The sequence below is a fragment of the Colobus angolensis genome, unplaced genomic scaffold, assembly GCF_000951035.1.
Source record: "Colobus angolensis palliatus isolate OR3802 unplaced genomic scaffold, Cang.pa_1.0 Scaffold305, whole genome shotgun sequence".
In the NCBI taxonomy this organism is placed as follows: domain Eukaryota; kingdom Metazoa; phylum Chordata; class Mammalia; order Primates; family Cercopithecidae; genus Colobus; species Colobus angolensis.
Genome location: NW_012116322.1, coordinates 2255050 through 2270194, shown reverse-complemented (window position 1 = coordinate 2270194; position 15145 = coordinate 2255050). Strand labels below are relative to the sequence as shown.

At 43.4% G+C, this 15145-nt stretch overlaps 2 protein-coding genes across 5 annotated transcripts in view; both read left to right on the top strand.

Annotated features, from left to right (window-relative positions):
* Positions 1-252: 252 nt before the first annotated feature.
* On the top strand, positions 253-10173 carry ARL6IP1 (ADP-ribosylation factor-like 6 interacting protein 1). The gene is made up of 6 exons (XM_011950290.1): positions 253-499; positions 3044-3177; positions 3831-3950; positions 6303-6420; positions 7189-7273; positions 8481-10173. The coding sequence occupies exons 1-6, from the start codon at positions 308-310 to the stop codon at positions 8597-8599; spliced, it is 768 nt and encodes a 255-aa protein (XP_011805680.1). The 5' UTR covers positions 253-307; the 3' UTR covers positions 8600-10173.
* Positions 10174-11480: 1307 nt separating this feature from the next.
* Positions 11481-15145, top strand: part of RPS15A (ribosomal protein S15a) — a 7821-nt gene continuing 4156 nt past the window's right edge. Inside the window, exons 1-3 of one of the 4 annotated variants that reach the window (XM_011950291.1) lie at positions 11481-11536; positions 12741-12878; positions 13672-13751. In XM_011950291.1, the coding sequence (XP_011805681.1) occupies positions 12746-12878; positions 13672-13751 (213 nt within the window). In that variant the 5' untranslated portion in view covers positions 11481-11536; positions 12741-12745. Of the gene's footprint in view, positions 11948-12483; positions 12879-13671; positions 13752-15145 lie in introns of those variants that run through there. The other 3 variants (XM_011950292.1, XM_011950293.1, XM_011950294.1) reach the window with 3 other exon arrangements.

Genomic DNA, 15145 nt, shown 5'->3' with positions numbered 1-15145 from the left:
ATCGCTCTCCCAGTAGCCCATTTTCCAGAGACTCCTCGGCTGCGAGAGCCGGACAAAGAGGAGACCAAAGCCACCGCAGCGGCCAGAGCGGGGGAACCACTGAGGAACCGCGCCCTCTGCAGCGGCCATTGAACCGCTTCCGACAGCCCTGAGCGGGGCGTCGCGCAATCCCTGGGCGCTGATTGGGCACTCCGTGTCCCCTCCCCCTCGGCCCGGCGCGGCCTCTGTCTCCTTTGACCGCGATTTCAAGCCATGCGCTGAGCTTCGGTTGGTCTGGTTTCCTTGAGGCGTGAGCTCGGTCTGTCCAATGAGGAGCGAGGGTCGCGGGGGCTGTCGGGAAGGGCGGCCGACAGATATAAACAGTCTGCGGGGCGTTCCCTCGCGCTGTGGTGGCCGTGCGGGTCTCGGTTGGAGGTCTCAGTGGAAGATACCCTGCGGTCACGGAGACGGCATCCCGGAGACGATGGCGGAGGGAGATAATCGCAGCACCAACCTGCTGGTGAGTCCTGGCCTCCTGTCCCCCGGGAGCCGAGCGAGGCCTCCAGACGTCCGTGGGCTCAAACACCGCGGCCTCCTCCCTGTCACCCGCCGCGGGCCCGGCCCTTCTCTCCCGGGGCAGGCGACGATGCCTGGCCCTCGGGCTTCTTGGGTAACTCCTGGGTGTCGACCCCTTATCTTTCCTGGGGACGGTGTGCGATGGGGCGAGGAGGGCGCGTGATTCCTCACCGCGGGTAGAAGGAGGAAGTGGGAGGCAGAGGGGCTGCGACACTAGCCTGGGGTGCGGGTGGGGGCAGAAGGCCTCCTGGGGCCTGTCCAGCGCTTTCGGGGCCCAGGCCTCAGCCGTATTCGGCTTTCCCCGTCTTTCATCTTAACCTGGATGTGCCTGCCTTCTTTTCCCCCTAAAACTTCGGCAACAGTGGAGGGTCAAAGGGCTACTGCCGAGAATTTCTGTTAGAGCGGGTACAACTTACAACTACAGGGAGGCTGCGAGCTCACCGTGGGGAACCCGGAGTGGGGTCCAGCTGAACAGACAATGGGATGTCTTGGCGTTTGGAATTTGGAAGTCTGGTGGGGGTGGGGGTCACAGGACTACTGGAAACAGCTTTAGAGTAATAAGCAGGGATCCGAAGGAACTGCAGTGAGATGGTATCATCGGCGGACAAATTTTTATTTGTTGTGAATTTAAGTGCACCATGTAGGCAAAAAAACAAGAGAAATATCTTGTTACCCTTCCCTGGTGACTGCAGGTCACATACTAGCAGTGAAAAACCGAACCAAAGAATTTACCTAGGGGCTTTTGAACTTCCAAGAGCCCAGATGCTGGCCAATGACGTGACTTCAGGGCAGTTTTGATTGTGCGTGATTTTATATTTGCTTTTAGAAATGCATGCTTTGTTCCTTTAAACACACACTGCTTCTAGCATAGTTAGTTCCCAGCATGGATCCTTTTAAGAGGATTAATTGCAGCACAAAGAAGTTGCTCAAGCCGTGTTGAAATGACAAATCCTGGGCTAGAGCTCCTGCTTCCCAACTCACTTTCCAGCAGAGCAATGTAATCTAAGGAAAGCAAAGCCTTTGGTCGTGGATTTCTTGGATGCAAATCGGTTAACCTGTGTGTGTTTCCCCCTTGGCAAAATGGGGACAGTAATAACACCTTTTTTAAGAGTTGTTGGGAAGATTAATTGAAGTATAAATATAAATGCTCAGCAGAGTGCCCACACATAGTAGTCTCTTCTTTCGCTAGTATTAAGCATGGAATATAAAGTCAGAAATATTGAGATCACACGAGTACTCAGCGTGGCACATATAGCGAGCATCTTTGTTAAGATTAAGTGCCTTGTTCTGTCATTTGCATGATTTCTAGTGAATGACTTTTACAAAGAGACAAGGTCTCAGCCCAGGCTGGGCTCAAGCGACCCCCACACCCCCACCAAGTGCTGAGATTACAGGTGTGAGCCACTGCACCCAAACTGATAACATAGAGACACTTGGGTTTCTTATTCTAATTTTTTCTTCCTTTACCAAAACCAGCTTTAAGCGCTTTTGCTTTATTAGCTCATCCTAGAGGTGCACTTTCGGCTGTTCAGAGTCACAGAGAAATTTGAAGTATAATCAAAATGACATCCTAAGTGGTAAGAAACACTGTATTGAGGAGATATATTGACCCTAAAATGCCACTTTAATTTGGTGAAAGTAGTTTTCCTTAATTGTGCAATGAATGTCAACATCTGAGTGATTCCATTACACAAAGAGCTATTTTAGAAATTGAATGCTGTTCAGGGAAAGTCTTTCCTAATGGATTTAGAAGGGTTTAAGTCAATAAGATGACAAAAACAACGGATCAATTCTAACCATCTGAAATAAAGTTATTTCATTTTATTAATACTCTGGACACTGCCACATGATTCCCTGTATGACTTTGAGAAAGTAAACCATTTTGAGCTCACTTTAATTGCAAAATGAGTCTAATTATCCCTACCTTGTGGCTGTCCATAAGGATTAAGTTACATCATGTATATAAAGAGTAGCCCAGTGCTTGGACTAGAAAAGTGACCATTAAAAGGATATTTAGGCCAGGCCGGGTGACTCATACCTGTAATCCCAGCACTTTGGGAGCCCGAGGTAAGTGGATCATTTGAGGTTGAGAGTTCGAGACCAGCGTGGCCAACATGGTGAAATCCCGTCTCTACAAAAAATTAGCCAGGCGTGGTGGTGTGCGCCTGTAGTCCCAACTACTCAGGAGGCTGAGGTAGGAGAATCGCTTGAATCCGGGAGGCGGAGGCTGCAGTGAGCCGAGATCTCCCCACTGCACTCCAGCCTGGGTGACAGAGTGAGACTCCATCTCAAAAAACAAACAAAAAGAAAAACCCCATTGGGTTTTCATCTTTGAGATTGCAGTTTTTCAGAAACCAACTTGTTTAAAGTTGGCAATTTGGTTAAGAGGTTATTTTTTGTATTTGGAGCTTTAAAATAATTGAAGTCTATGAACCACAAAAATGTTGAGAGTGGTAAAATGATCACTTTAAATGTCGGTGGTATTTAGGCTGCAGAGACTGCGAGTCTGGAAGAACAGCTGCAAGGATGGGGAGAAGTGATGCTGATGGCTGATAAAGTCCTCCGATGGGAAAGAGCCTGGTTTCCACCTGCCATCATGGGTGTGGTTTCTTTGGTGTTTCTGTAAGTGAGCTATTAGATTACTATGGGTTGTGCTTCTTTTTAATAAAGGCTTTTTAATATATAGCTTCCATTTGTGGGGGTGTCTTAAGTCTCTTCTGTAATACATAACCCATAAAGAACCCATAAAGAATGTGTTTCTCATAAGCACTTCTAGTTTCCAGAATTTGTAGTGCTTATGTAAACTTGGTAACCTAAAGCACTTGAGTAAATCAGTGACTCGCAAACTTTTTGTGCTCCAGACCCTTAAACTCTTTTATTATTATTATTATTAGACTTCAAGTTCTGGGATACATGTGTAGAATGTGCAGGTTTGTTACATAGGTATATATAGACGAGCCATGGTGGTTTGCTGCACCCATCAACCCGTCATCAACATTAGGTATTTCTCCTAATGCTATCCCTCCCCTACCCACACTCCCCTAAACTTAAAAAATACTGAGAACTCCAAAGAGCTTTTGTCCATTGATATTTACTTAACCACTGCAGCTACGATATCAGCATGTCACAAAGCCTCTGGAAAGCCACTTGTGAGAAAAATAGAGGAAAAATAGCAAATATCTCTGAGAAGCAGTGGGTTCAGTGAATAGTTAGACATGTTTAGTTAGGAATAATAATGACTATGTTTTTCTAACCTTTATTAATTTTTTTAACAGGATTATCTACTATCTAGATCCATCTGTTCTGTCTGGCGTTTCCTGTTTTGTTATGTTTTTGTGCTTGGCTGACTACCTTGTTCCCATTCTAGCGCCTAGAATTTTTGGCTCCAATAAATGGTAGGTAGCATAATGATTTGGCAGTCTCATTTCTGTGTAGTTACTGAACTTGGTGGCTGTGATTAGTATGCTGTAAATAAGCAGAGATAATTGTCTAACCATCAGACACCTAAGCATTACATATATTGCTTTTATGTGAAGAATGTCATAACTGATTTGAATATAAACTGTGCATATTCTGTACTCCATAGTTCTTTTATGGTACATATTTACATTTCCATTGATATTTAACATAGTGTAATAACTTCAGAAATTATTTTTGAATGAATACAGAAAAGGAAACTGGAAGATTTTCATTCACATTCATTTAGCAATTATTTATTAAATGTCTACTGTGGCAGGCACTGTGAAGTACTCTGAAATATTTTGACTTTTAAGATTGATCTTATGTTAAGGCTGAGATACTGAGACACTGAGGCAGTGGAATGGCAGTTAACAAAGTGAATACCAAGTGTTTCCGAAGAGGTTCAAGCTGTATACACATGGGTTGCTGATTTTATTTATAGCAATTTTTTTTTTTTTTTTTTTGAGATGGAGTCTCGCTCTGTCGCCCAGGCTGGAGTGCAGTGGCACAGTCTCGGCTCACTGCAAGCCCCACCTCTCGGGTTCACGCCATACTTCTGCCTCAGCCTCCCGAGTAGCCGGGACTACAGGCGCCCGCCACCACGTCCAGCTAATTTTTTTTTTTTTTGTATTTTTAGTAGAGACGAGGTTTCACCATGTCAGCCAGGATAGTCTCGATCTCCTGACCTTGTGATCCGCCTGCCTTGGCCTCCCAAAGTGCTGGGATTACAGGCGTGAGCCACCGTGCCTGGCCTATTTATACCATTCTTTAAATGGTTGCTTATGAACTCCTCAGATATAGTTAAGTGGATAAGGATCGTATTAAAAGTATTTTAACTTCCTCTAGCATGTTGAATTTTGATTCAAATAATCAGCCAAAATAGATGTTGGAATAGATTTTTTCTTCTCAGCTACTATTCTATCCTTGTCTGTTTATTTTATTTGGTTAGTATTCTACTTGTGCCTTTGGTTGTTTGTATCTCAGAGGATAGCAAATTGCAAAATAATTCTGTAAACATAAGAATTTGAAATGTGTATCTTATGGATCTTTTAGAACAAATTCAAAGTTTGCTTAAATTATGATATAATTGACAATATTTAAAGGTGTTTCCCCCAACAGCAGAAGGGATTAGTGTTAGGAACTATCCTTCGAATTGTTTTTCACTTGCAGCAATGAATCAGTGTTGTTGGCTCTTTTGGGCAAGTTTCTGAATGTGCAATGTAACAGAGTTAGCAAAGGAAATAATCACTGACCTTGGCCTTATTAGCCAGATGACATTCCAGTCTGCTAATTTATAACTCCTAGAGGAAAGTTTGCAGAAATAACCACTGATAGTTTCATGGTATGACTCAGTTATTGATAGAGCAGATTTTGTTTATTTTTTGATCTTACAAGGAAGAAAGAACACTCTTTTGCATAGCCACAGTCTAGCCTTGACCATGGGCAAGAAATCACGCCTCATTGTTAAAAAGAAGTTCCAGGGCTCAGCAGAAATTCTTCTACTTTATCTATCACTGCAGTTTTACAGAGATGAGGGCTAGAGAAGAAAAGGCAACACATCCCTCAGCTCAGCACAGGGCAATAATAGCAGCCATTATAGCTGTGTAGCGAAGACAGTGCAAAGGCAATTCAAAAAAATAAAAATAAAATCAGAACCAAGAAAAACTATATATATAAAAGGTTTTCTTGGAGGGTCTCTTGGATTTTTACTGTTGTGTTGTTTGTTGATTATATTTTCCCTCCCCTAGGACTAAATTTATGAAGAAGAATTTAGATTTGAGCTGTTTATTGCTGCCTTGTCATCAAATGTATAAAGCCCAGTTGGGGGTGTTATGTGTTAAATGCTAGTAGTTAGTATCTTACTAAAGAGCATTCAAATACAGCTGTTTAGTGGGATTCTGACAGGTATAGTGCAGAATTTATTAGGATCTAAAGAATATTTAGGAATAGCAAAATCAAATTTATACTGATTTCTCTATGGCCCATAGAAGTCATGAGTCTTACTACCATTAAATAAATGTGACTTCAGAGCCATAGATGATCATTTCTTTATTACACACACACTCTCGCTCTCATACACTCTTACACAGTTTATGTAAAAACTTACTCCTGTGCTATAAAAGGTGTCTTAATGGTGGAAGGACTTTTTCACCTATGTAAGATATTGGTGAGACATTGTTTTTATTTGGATTTTCTTTAGAAGATAGCTCTTAAATTGAATAGGGTGGTGTGTTTTGGTCAACTGTAGCAATTTTTTTTTATAGCAAAAGGCAAATTTCTTTTTCTAGGACCACTGAACAACAGCAAAGATTCCATGAAATTTGCAGCAATCTAGTAAAAACTCGACGCAGAGCTGTGGGTTGGTGGAAACGCCTCTTCACACTAAAGGAAGAAAAACCTAAGATGGTACTTTTTTTGCTTTGACTTAAGTACAGTAAAATGTTAAGATTTGAGTCAACTTGCCTTTTGTTTTAATAGTTATTTGAAATTTATTCATTGGTTAATTCCTAAGTACATTCATAAATGTTTACTTGTATTAATTAGACTGAATTATCTTAAAATTAAAAATTTTACTTTTGCATTTAATTTTTTATTCTAGTAAAATTCTTCTTCATTTTTCTTACTGAAATAATAGTAAAAGACATATGCTTAGAAAGCATCTTTTTAGGCCTGGCACAGTGGTTCATGCCTATAATCCCAGCTACATGGTAGGCTAAGGATCACTTGAGCTCAGGAGGTTGAGGCTGCAGTGAGCTTGTGTTTGGGGAGTAAGCTGTTTGCACCACTGCACTCCAGCCTTTGTGACAGAATGAGACTCTGTCTCAAAAAAAAAAAAAGGGAAAGCATCTGTTCATCTGTTCTCTCATCTGTCAGCTTCACGTTGTGAGGCTGCTCTGTGAAGTTATTAACTGAAAAGATCTATAATTTATATCATAAAATATTTACATATAGAATTGCAGTAATTCTAGGAAGAAACGTATCCAAATTCTATAAAGTAGATCCAATGGAATAGGTTTTTAAATCTAAGAATTTTTAAAGAAAAGTGATAATAAAAGCTAAATTATTTCCTGAACTTTGAAACACACTCTTCTTTAATTGACAAATAAGAATTACATATATTTATGGTGTCATAATGAAGTTTTGATATTAAATTCTTGTTGTTTTCATTGCTAGTACTTCATGACCATGATCATTTCTCTTGCTGCGGTTGCTTGGGTGGGACAACAAGTCCACAACCTGCTTCTCACCTACCTGATAGGTAAGTCTTTGAGGAAAAACTACAGGCACATCCTGGCCAGTGAAATTGAACTGTAACTTCGTCAATAAACAACTTCCTAAGTTTTAGACACCGAAAAGGAACTGTGGGAATATAGAAAAGATGATTATGGTCTCACAGAAAGGGAAAACAATGCAATAACCAAGGTAGAAAGTAATGCGCAAGAGGTAAAAATAAGCAATGATTATTTTCTGAGGTGGAAGAGGGGATGAGAGCAGAAGTTTCTGGGGATACATCCCAGTGGAAGTAATCGGTTTCATGTTGTTTCCTCCCATTACAGAGTTTAATAATCTGGGAACCTACCTTCTTTAAAATGTAGTAATTGGCTGGGCACGGTGACTCAGCCTGTAATCCCAGCACTTTGGGAGGCTGAGGTGGGTGGATCACTTGAGGCCAGGAGTTTGAGACCACCCTGGCCAACATGGGGAAACCCCGTCTCTACTAAAAATACAAAAATTAGCTGGATGTGGTGGTGCACACCTGTAGTCCCAGCTACTTCGGAGGCTGAGGCATGAGAATCACCTGAACCCAGGAGGCGGAGGTTGCAGTGAGCTGAGATCACACCACTGCACTACACACACACACACACAAAACCAACCTCAGATCACCTGAGGTCAGGAGTTGGGAGACCGCCTGGCCAACATTACAAAATCACGTGTGTACTAAAAATACAAAAATTAGCCAGGCGTGGTGGCAGGCGCCTGTAATCCCAGCTACTCTACTTGGCGGGGTGAGGCAGGAGAATCTCTTGAACCCGGGAGGTGGAGGTTGCCGTGAGCCGAGATTGTGCCACTGCACTCCAGCCTGGGCAAAAAGAGTGAGAGTTGTCACTGTGCACAGTGGCTCATGCGTATAATCCTAGCACTTTGGGAGGCTGAGGCGGGCGGATCACCTGAGATCGGGAGTTTGAGACCAGCCTGACCAACATAGAGAAACCCCGTCTCTACTAAAAATACAAAATTAGTCAGGCGTGGTGGCGCATGCCTGTAATCCTAGCTACTTGGGTAGCTGAGGCAGGAGAATCGCTTGAACCTGGGAGGTGAAGGTTGCGGTGAGCCAAGATCCACCATTGTACTCCAGCCTGGGCAACAATAGTGAAACTTTGTCTCAAAAATAAATAAATAAATAATAACCTTTAGCAAGTTAATTGCTGCCTCCTTAATGTTGCTTTTTTAAAATTTATTTTAAGTGACTTCCTTACTATTGCTTCCTGGACTAAACCAGCATGGAATCATTTCGAAGTACATTGGAATGGCCAAGAGGGAGATAAACAAACTTCTCAAACAAAAAGAAAAGAAAAATGAATGATTCATCTGCTTTAATCAGTGTGATTAGTGGCATACCCATTGCTCCTGGAACGGTTTCTGCTGTACTATCTGGATACTAAAATGTTATGGAAGTAGCTCTTTGCTCTCCCTCACTCTGCCCTTAGTTGATAGAAATTCAGACTCCCCAAGTAAGGCTTTGTGCAAAGTGTCTTCATGTCGCATATAGTTGAGTGCGTTCTTAGCGGTTGGCTTCATGGACAACTCATTACTGTGTATAATTTGTTTTGATTTTTCTTACCCAGTGTTAATTGAATTCTTGCTTTCAGACAACTTCCTTTTGTAGTGGTGAACCTTGCCCTTTAGTACAGTTCAAGTGAATCCGGATAATTGTTCATCTTTGCTTTAGCTTAGATACCATGTAGTAGTCTGTGGCTACAGGAAGCTGGTTCTGTCTGCTTCCACAGTCTGCTTAAAAAACTGTCTGACTTAATATAGAGACCAAGTTTACCACTTCTGATGAAGAGACCAATTAAGATTCATTCCTCATTCTGTTTCTTTCCAGTGGGAGAAGAGTCCCCATGAAATAAAATGAAACTGATTCCATGTGCTAGTACGTGTAGGCTTCTCCCTTGTGCAAAGCTTAGCAATTTGTAGGAAGCTTTGATCTTTTTGTCCAAAAAAAGGAATGTGTGACAGGCTTAAGCTTTTGTCCCCTTGCACTTAGACTTGAAGTTAGTAAATCCTTAAGGGCTTTTGAATAGCAGACTTTCACAAGATGACATTTAGGATTTCTAGCATACTTTTAATTTCAGATTTTCAGCTGACTTTAGCTATAGTATACAGTAGGTTAAGACTCATGTCTATGATTTTTACTCTAAGACCAGCAAAAGGACAGCAGTCTAATATGTTTAGTTAAGATTCATTTCAGTAGAAGATAATCTTATCTAATTTTTGAGACCAGAATAAGCCTTTTAAGGTAAACTTTAAAATTCTCATTTTATGGTAATACTGGCCATTTTAGTCCCCTAGGTTTGACCTGGGAGATAGTGACTACACTGGTGTCTGACTTTTTTTCCTAGAGATTTCTCCCTGAAAAATACAAGGGCTGTTGGTGAGAGCAGACTTGAGGTGATGATAGTTGGCCTCTGGTCTACAAAGATTTCGTAACTCCTTGGAAAGCTTCTTATCATTCTTAACTTGTTGGTAGCTAGAAATTTAGAGTAGTTGAAATCTGTAGGAATGAACTTCTGAGGGCCAAAAAATGTGACTGACTTGGGAACAATTCTTAAACTGATTAGCTGTAATATAGTTTTGTGAATTTATTGCACTGATGTTGTACCTTGTGGTATATCTGTCCCTATTAAATAAGTGTTTTCTCCTCTTTAATATTGCTGTAAACAGTGGTGCCCATTGTAGCATATTTTTTTTTTGATATTTCATAAGAAAACTACCTTAATTTTACCTTACTTTCATTGTAAATAAGCCTGTCTTCCCATCTGGATTTTTTTGTGTATACATGTTCTACTGATTAAACTACTTTTGCAGTTTTAATCCTGTATTATTCTACTTTGTTTTGTGTAAAATGGGAAAAAATAAAAAAAGCTGGAATCTTCATGTTTCACTTTCTTTAACTTAGCCAATGTAATATTTACATGATTGGATTTATGAATCTGATTAATGAAATACCCTGCGTGGTCCTTACGTGTCTATAAGGTACTCTTTAAGAAATCCCACCACTTTGGGAGACCTGGGCAGGAGGTTCACTGGAGTCCATGAGTTTGAGGTTGCATTGAGCTGAGTGTACCCCTGCAGTCTAGCCTGGGCAACAGAGCAGGACCCTGTCTGAAAAATTTTAAGAAAGAACAAAAATAAAAGGTTTAAGTTGATTTATTTAGCAAATATTCCAGGCAGCATGCTAGAGGGAAGAGGAAATGCAATGAACGAGCAGGAGCCAACTTAACGTGTGAGAGAGGAGGAAGCTGGAAGAACTGGCAGGGACAGAACTGGCTAAATGGTTCCCGTGTGGGCACCTTGTACCCCAGGGCCTTGCTAGTGTCTGGTACATGAGTGCTCAGTAAACAACTGTTGGGTGACTTGTCTGAGCTTCACTTATTTTTTAATTAAAAAAATATTTTAGCCAGGTGTGGTGGCTCACGCCTGTAATCCCAGCACCTTGGGAGGCCGAGGTGGGCAGATCATTTGATGTCAGGAGTTCGAGACCAGCCTGGCCAACATGGTGAAACCCCCTCTCTACTAAAAATACAAAAATTAGCCGCGTGTGATGGCGTGCGCCTGTAATCCCAGCTACTCGGGAGGCTGAAGCAGGAGAATCGTTTGAACCCGGGAGGCGGAGGCTGCAGTGCGCCAAGATCGCGCCACTGGACTCCAGCCTGGGTGACAGAGCGAGACTCCGTATCAAAAGTAAAATAAAATAAAAATTAAGGCCCGCGCGGTGGCTCCCGCCTGTAATCCCACCACCTTCGGAGGCCGAGGCGGGCGGATCGCAAGGTCAGGAGATCAAGAACATCTTCGCCAAAATGGGGAAACCCCATCTCTATTAAAAATACAAAAAGTAGCCGGGCGTGGTGGCGCGCGCCTGTAGTCCCAGCTACTCAGCAGGCTGAGGCAGAAGAAATCACCTGAACCCGGGAGTCGGAGGTTGCAGTGAGCTGAGATCACGCCACTGCACTCCAGCCTGGGTTACAAGAGCGAAATTCCATCTCAAAAAAAAAAAAATGTAGACGAACCTCCAATGAACGGCTCACCTTGCCTCTCCCAGGCCGCACCGCGGGAGGTCGATTCCACCGACTCTCAACTGCCAACCCCTGATGAGGCTCCGTCTTTCCCTTCCCCTCCTGCTTCTCCTAGGCGGTCCTTGTTTTTGCCGGTCCTTTGAAAGTCTCGCGATAGCTCTGCCGCTTCCCATAACTCCGTGCGCTCTCCGCTCCCGTTCTCTTTCTGCCATCTTTCCGCGCTGGTGAGTAGCACTTTCTGAGAGCTGCAATTGCATCCGTCTGCCATCGGCGCAATCCTGCAATCTAAGGTTCGGTCTCAGTGTCCTGCGAGGAGGCTGAACCCCTCCTTGGCCGATGATTAGCCTTGCCGGTTCCTGGAGAGGCATAGAGAAGAGCCATGCCCGGACGCCCCAGACTCTGCACTCCGGGGATCCCGGTTCATGGGGTGCAGGCCGCAGCGCTGGCGGGAGCCTGAACCTTCGACTGCCTAGCTATGCAGTAACTCCGGTTCGGGCCACAGCGTCTGAATCTCCCTATAGTGCTGAGGCTGCGCCTTGGCCCCGGGCGGCGGGCAACATCGGGGCTGGTGGGCCGTGCAGCTTCTCGTTGCCGGGGCCGCGCTGGGAGTTTGGGAGGCTGAGGCCATCCAGCAGGTAAAAGCTGCGTCGTGCCGGGGTTGGCAGTTTGCTGGGTGCCAATTTGGATCTTCTGGGCCGCGGAGTTTTTCTTTAGACACTTTTGAACTTAAGGGAAGAGATTTAAGTTCTACTCCTTACTATTGGCACTTTGGTCTCCATACTTAAGGGCTTTCAGAACTTCAGTGTAATGTTCCCATTAGAAGAGAGTCCAGTCTGACAGTATGTAAAATGTTTCCATTTGCCACTGTGGCACTTGCTGTTGGACGCAATTTTAAATGGCACAAAGATGGATGTTTAGTTTAATTGATGTGTTCATGGTAGGTGAGAGTGAACTGTTCTAAAATGCAATGTTAATAGTACAAAATCTGCTGATTTTCAGCAATTTGGAAAATGTTGCCGATGATACTCTGCTTCTGTTCTGAATCAGTGATCGACTATAGCCTATGTTTTCGTTTCGGTAGCTGGCAGTTTCTGCTAGTTCTGTCGTTTTCTTGTATCAAGTAGATTTTGTCCCACATTTCATTACCTCCAGACGTTGGCGTGTGGCACGATTCGAAGAAGAGTGGTTAGTGAATGAGTGAATTTAAAAATGTGCAGACTGACGTCCCGATAACCTGTTTACAACAACCGTAGTAAATAGGAATTTTCCTGGGTGGTGGGAAATGGAGAAGCAGTCTTCTCAGACTTAAGAAAACTTCGCCAAGGTGGGGCCAGAAAGAAAAGGATACTTCCGAAGTGTATTGGTTGGTGAGTGTCTGTTGATGTTGGCAATGCCAGTAAAACCTCCTGTTTTGTCTTCCCTCAACAGCCACAATGGTGCGCATGAATGTCCTGGCTGATGCTCTCAAGAGCATCAACAATGCCGAAAAGAGAGGCAAACGCCAGGTGCTTATTAGGCCGTGCTCCAAAGTCATCGTCCGGTTTCTCACTGTGATGATGAAGCATGGTGAGTCTGCTGCCGCTGTGTTCTATGTTTTGATGTGAGACTCTTTAAGAAATGAGTCCTGTAGAAATTAATTATGGGGGACCAAAGTATGGCTGTCGTACCTGAGAACGAATGCAGTTGACTTGTGGGCTGTGGAGGAGGGGATAGTCTGAAACTTGTCAAGAGTCACTTAGAGTAGGACTGCTGGAAGAAGGAGCTCTGCTAGGTGTTTGGGAGCTAAATGAAACCAAGTCATTGAAAGGACTCCTGAGCTCATTTCGAGACTATCCTGGCCAACATGGCAAAACCCCGTCTCTACTAAAAAAAAAAAATCCCAGCTCTTCGGGAGACTGAGGCAGGGAGAATTGCTTGAACCTGGGAGGTGGAGGCTGCAATGAACCGAGATCGGCCACTGCACTCCAGCCTGGTCAACAGCACAAGACTCCATCTCAAAAAAAAAACTCGGAAGGACTCTTGAGATCTTCTCAGAGCCCCTTGAGAGAAAAGATTGGATTATTGCACTTCTTTGGCACAAGGTAGCCTTTGGGAGTGGGAAGCAGTGAAGGAAGGGTCAAGGGGAAAATAATTTCTTTCAGAATTGCAAGGTGGATTGTTTTGGGTATTGTCTCCCAGATCTTATGTGTTAGGTTATAAAAATCAGTTCTGATACAGATCAGCTGTCTTCCCCCCAACTTGTTGGAGAAGCAGTCACTGAGGTGATGATGGGAGACTGAAGAATTGAGTCGGCTGGAGCACAGAGGTTTAGCTCTCAAGTGGATGTCTTTTATTTAATCCAGTCAGTTATCTTTTGTAGGTTACATTGGCGAATTTGAAATCATTGATGATCACAGAGCTGGGAAAATTGTTGTGAACCTTACAGGCAGGCTAAACAAGGTAAGAATGAGTGATATACACATTTCAAAGCTTTAAGAATTTTGTAATGTGGCGTTAGATGTTGTAATTGCCTTTGGAAATACTGAGTAGTGGTGCCATACTTGCTTTATCCAGTTACTTTAAAAAGGTTTAAATATTGACACATATAACTTCATTTGTTCTCCTGGGTTGATTGTGCTAGATTATGTCAGTTGACCTAGTGTTTGTATGGGGTATAAGCTGTCTCAGGAGATGGGGGATGAAACCAGCGGCGGTACTGGTGTTTAAATATTGGATGTTAACACTACCCACCTCACTGGCTTGAACTTGGGTGGCTCAAGGCCACTGAGCCTTTTGTCCAAGAAGCTGTGTCCTTCCTCTCAGTGATGTGTTGTTGGGTTTTTTGGATGGAATCTGAGTAAATGGGGCTTTCTAAATAGCAATATTAATACTTTTTCTGTTTTTGCTGGCATAGGTCTTTGGGGTCTATGTTGCTTTTCAGTTTGACTTGTCAACACCTTAACCAAGGAAAACTGATTTTGTGGTTTAAGTGATGGCATGTGTTTTGGGGGCAGGTGTCTAAGCTTGTTGAGGTGTCCACTGTGCTTCCTATCAGGTTTGTAGCTTTCAGATTTGCAAAGAGGCAGATCGTCTAGTCCAAGCTTGTCCAGTCTGCCTAATTTTGTTGTTTTGTTTTAGACTTCTAGCAGCCTGAAACCATGGTATTTAGTTTCTGTCTCTAGTGATAAATGGAAAAGAGGGATGAAGAAGTGGCCTTACTGGCCCACCTAGAAACAGAAACTAAGAACCCAGTCTGTATTCTCTCCCTTGGACACCCCTGTGTCTACTGCAACAGATGAGGGGAAAGAGACCCAGAAAGTGAGTTGCTGAAGTATTTATTAAAGATTTGAAGAACTGGCTGGGTGCGGTGGCTCATGCCCGCAATCCCAGCACTTTGGGAGGCTGAGGCAGGTGGATCACGAGGCCAGGAGTTTGAGACCAGCCTGGCCAACATGGTGAAACCTCGTCTCTACTAAAAATACAAAAAGTAGCCGGCGCAGTGGCAGGCACCTGTAATCCCAACTACTTGGGAGGCTGAGGCAGGAGAATTGCTTGAACCCGGCAGGCGGAGGTTACAGTGAGCTGATACCGCACCACTGCACTCCAGCCTGGGTGTCAGGGCAAGACTCCGTAAGATTTGAAGAACTTGCGAGAGTAATTTTCAGTATGTCATATTGTGTTTTAGTTGTATGTAGCCATTAGAACCCCACCTCAAAGTAGGATTTATTTATTTTTATTTATATTTCTTTTGAGATATTCTTGCTCTGGCCTAGGCTGGAGTGCGGTGGCACCATCTTGGCTCACTGCAACTTCCTTAGCTCAAGCCATCCTCCCACCTCAGCCTCCTGAGTAGC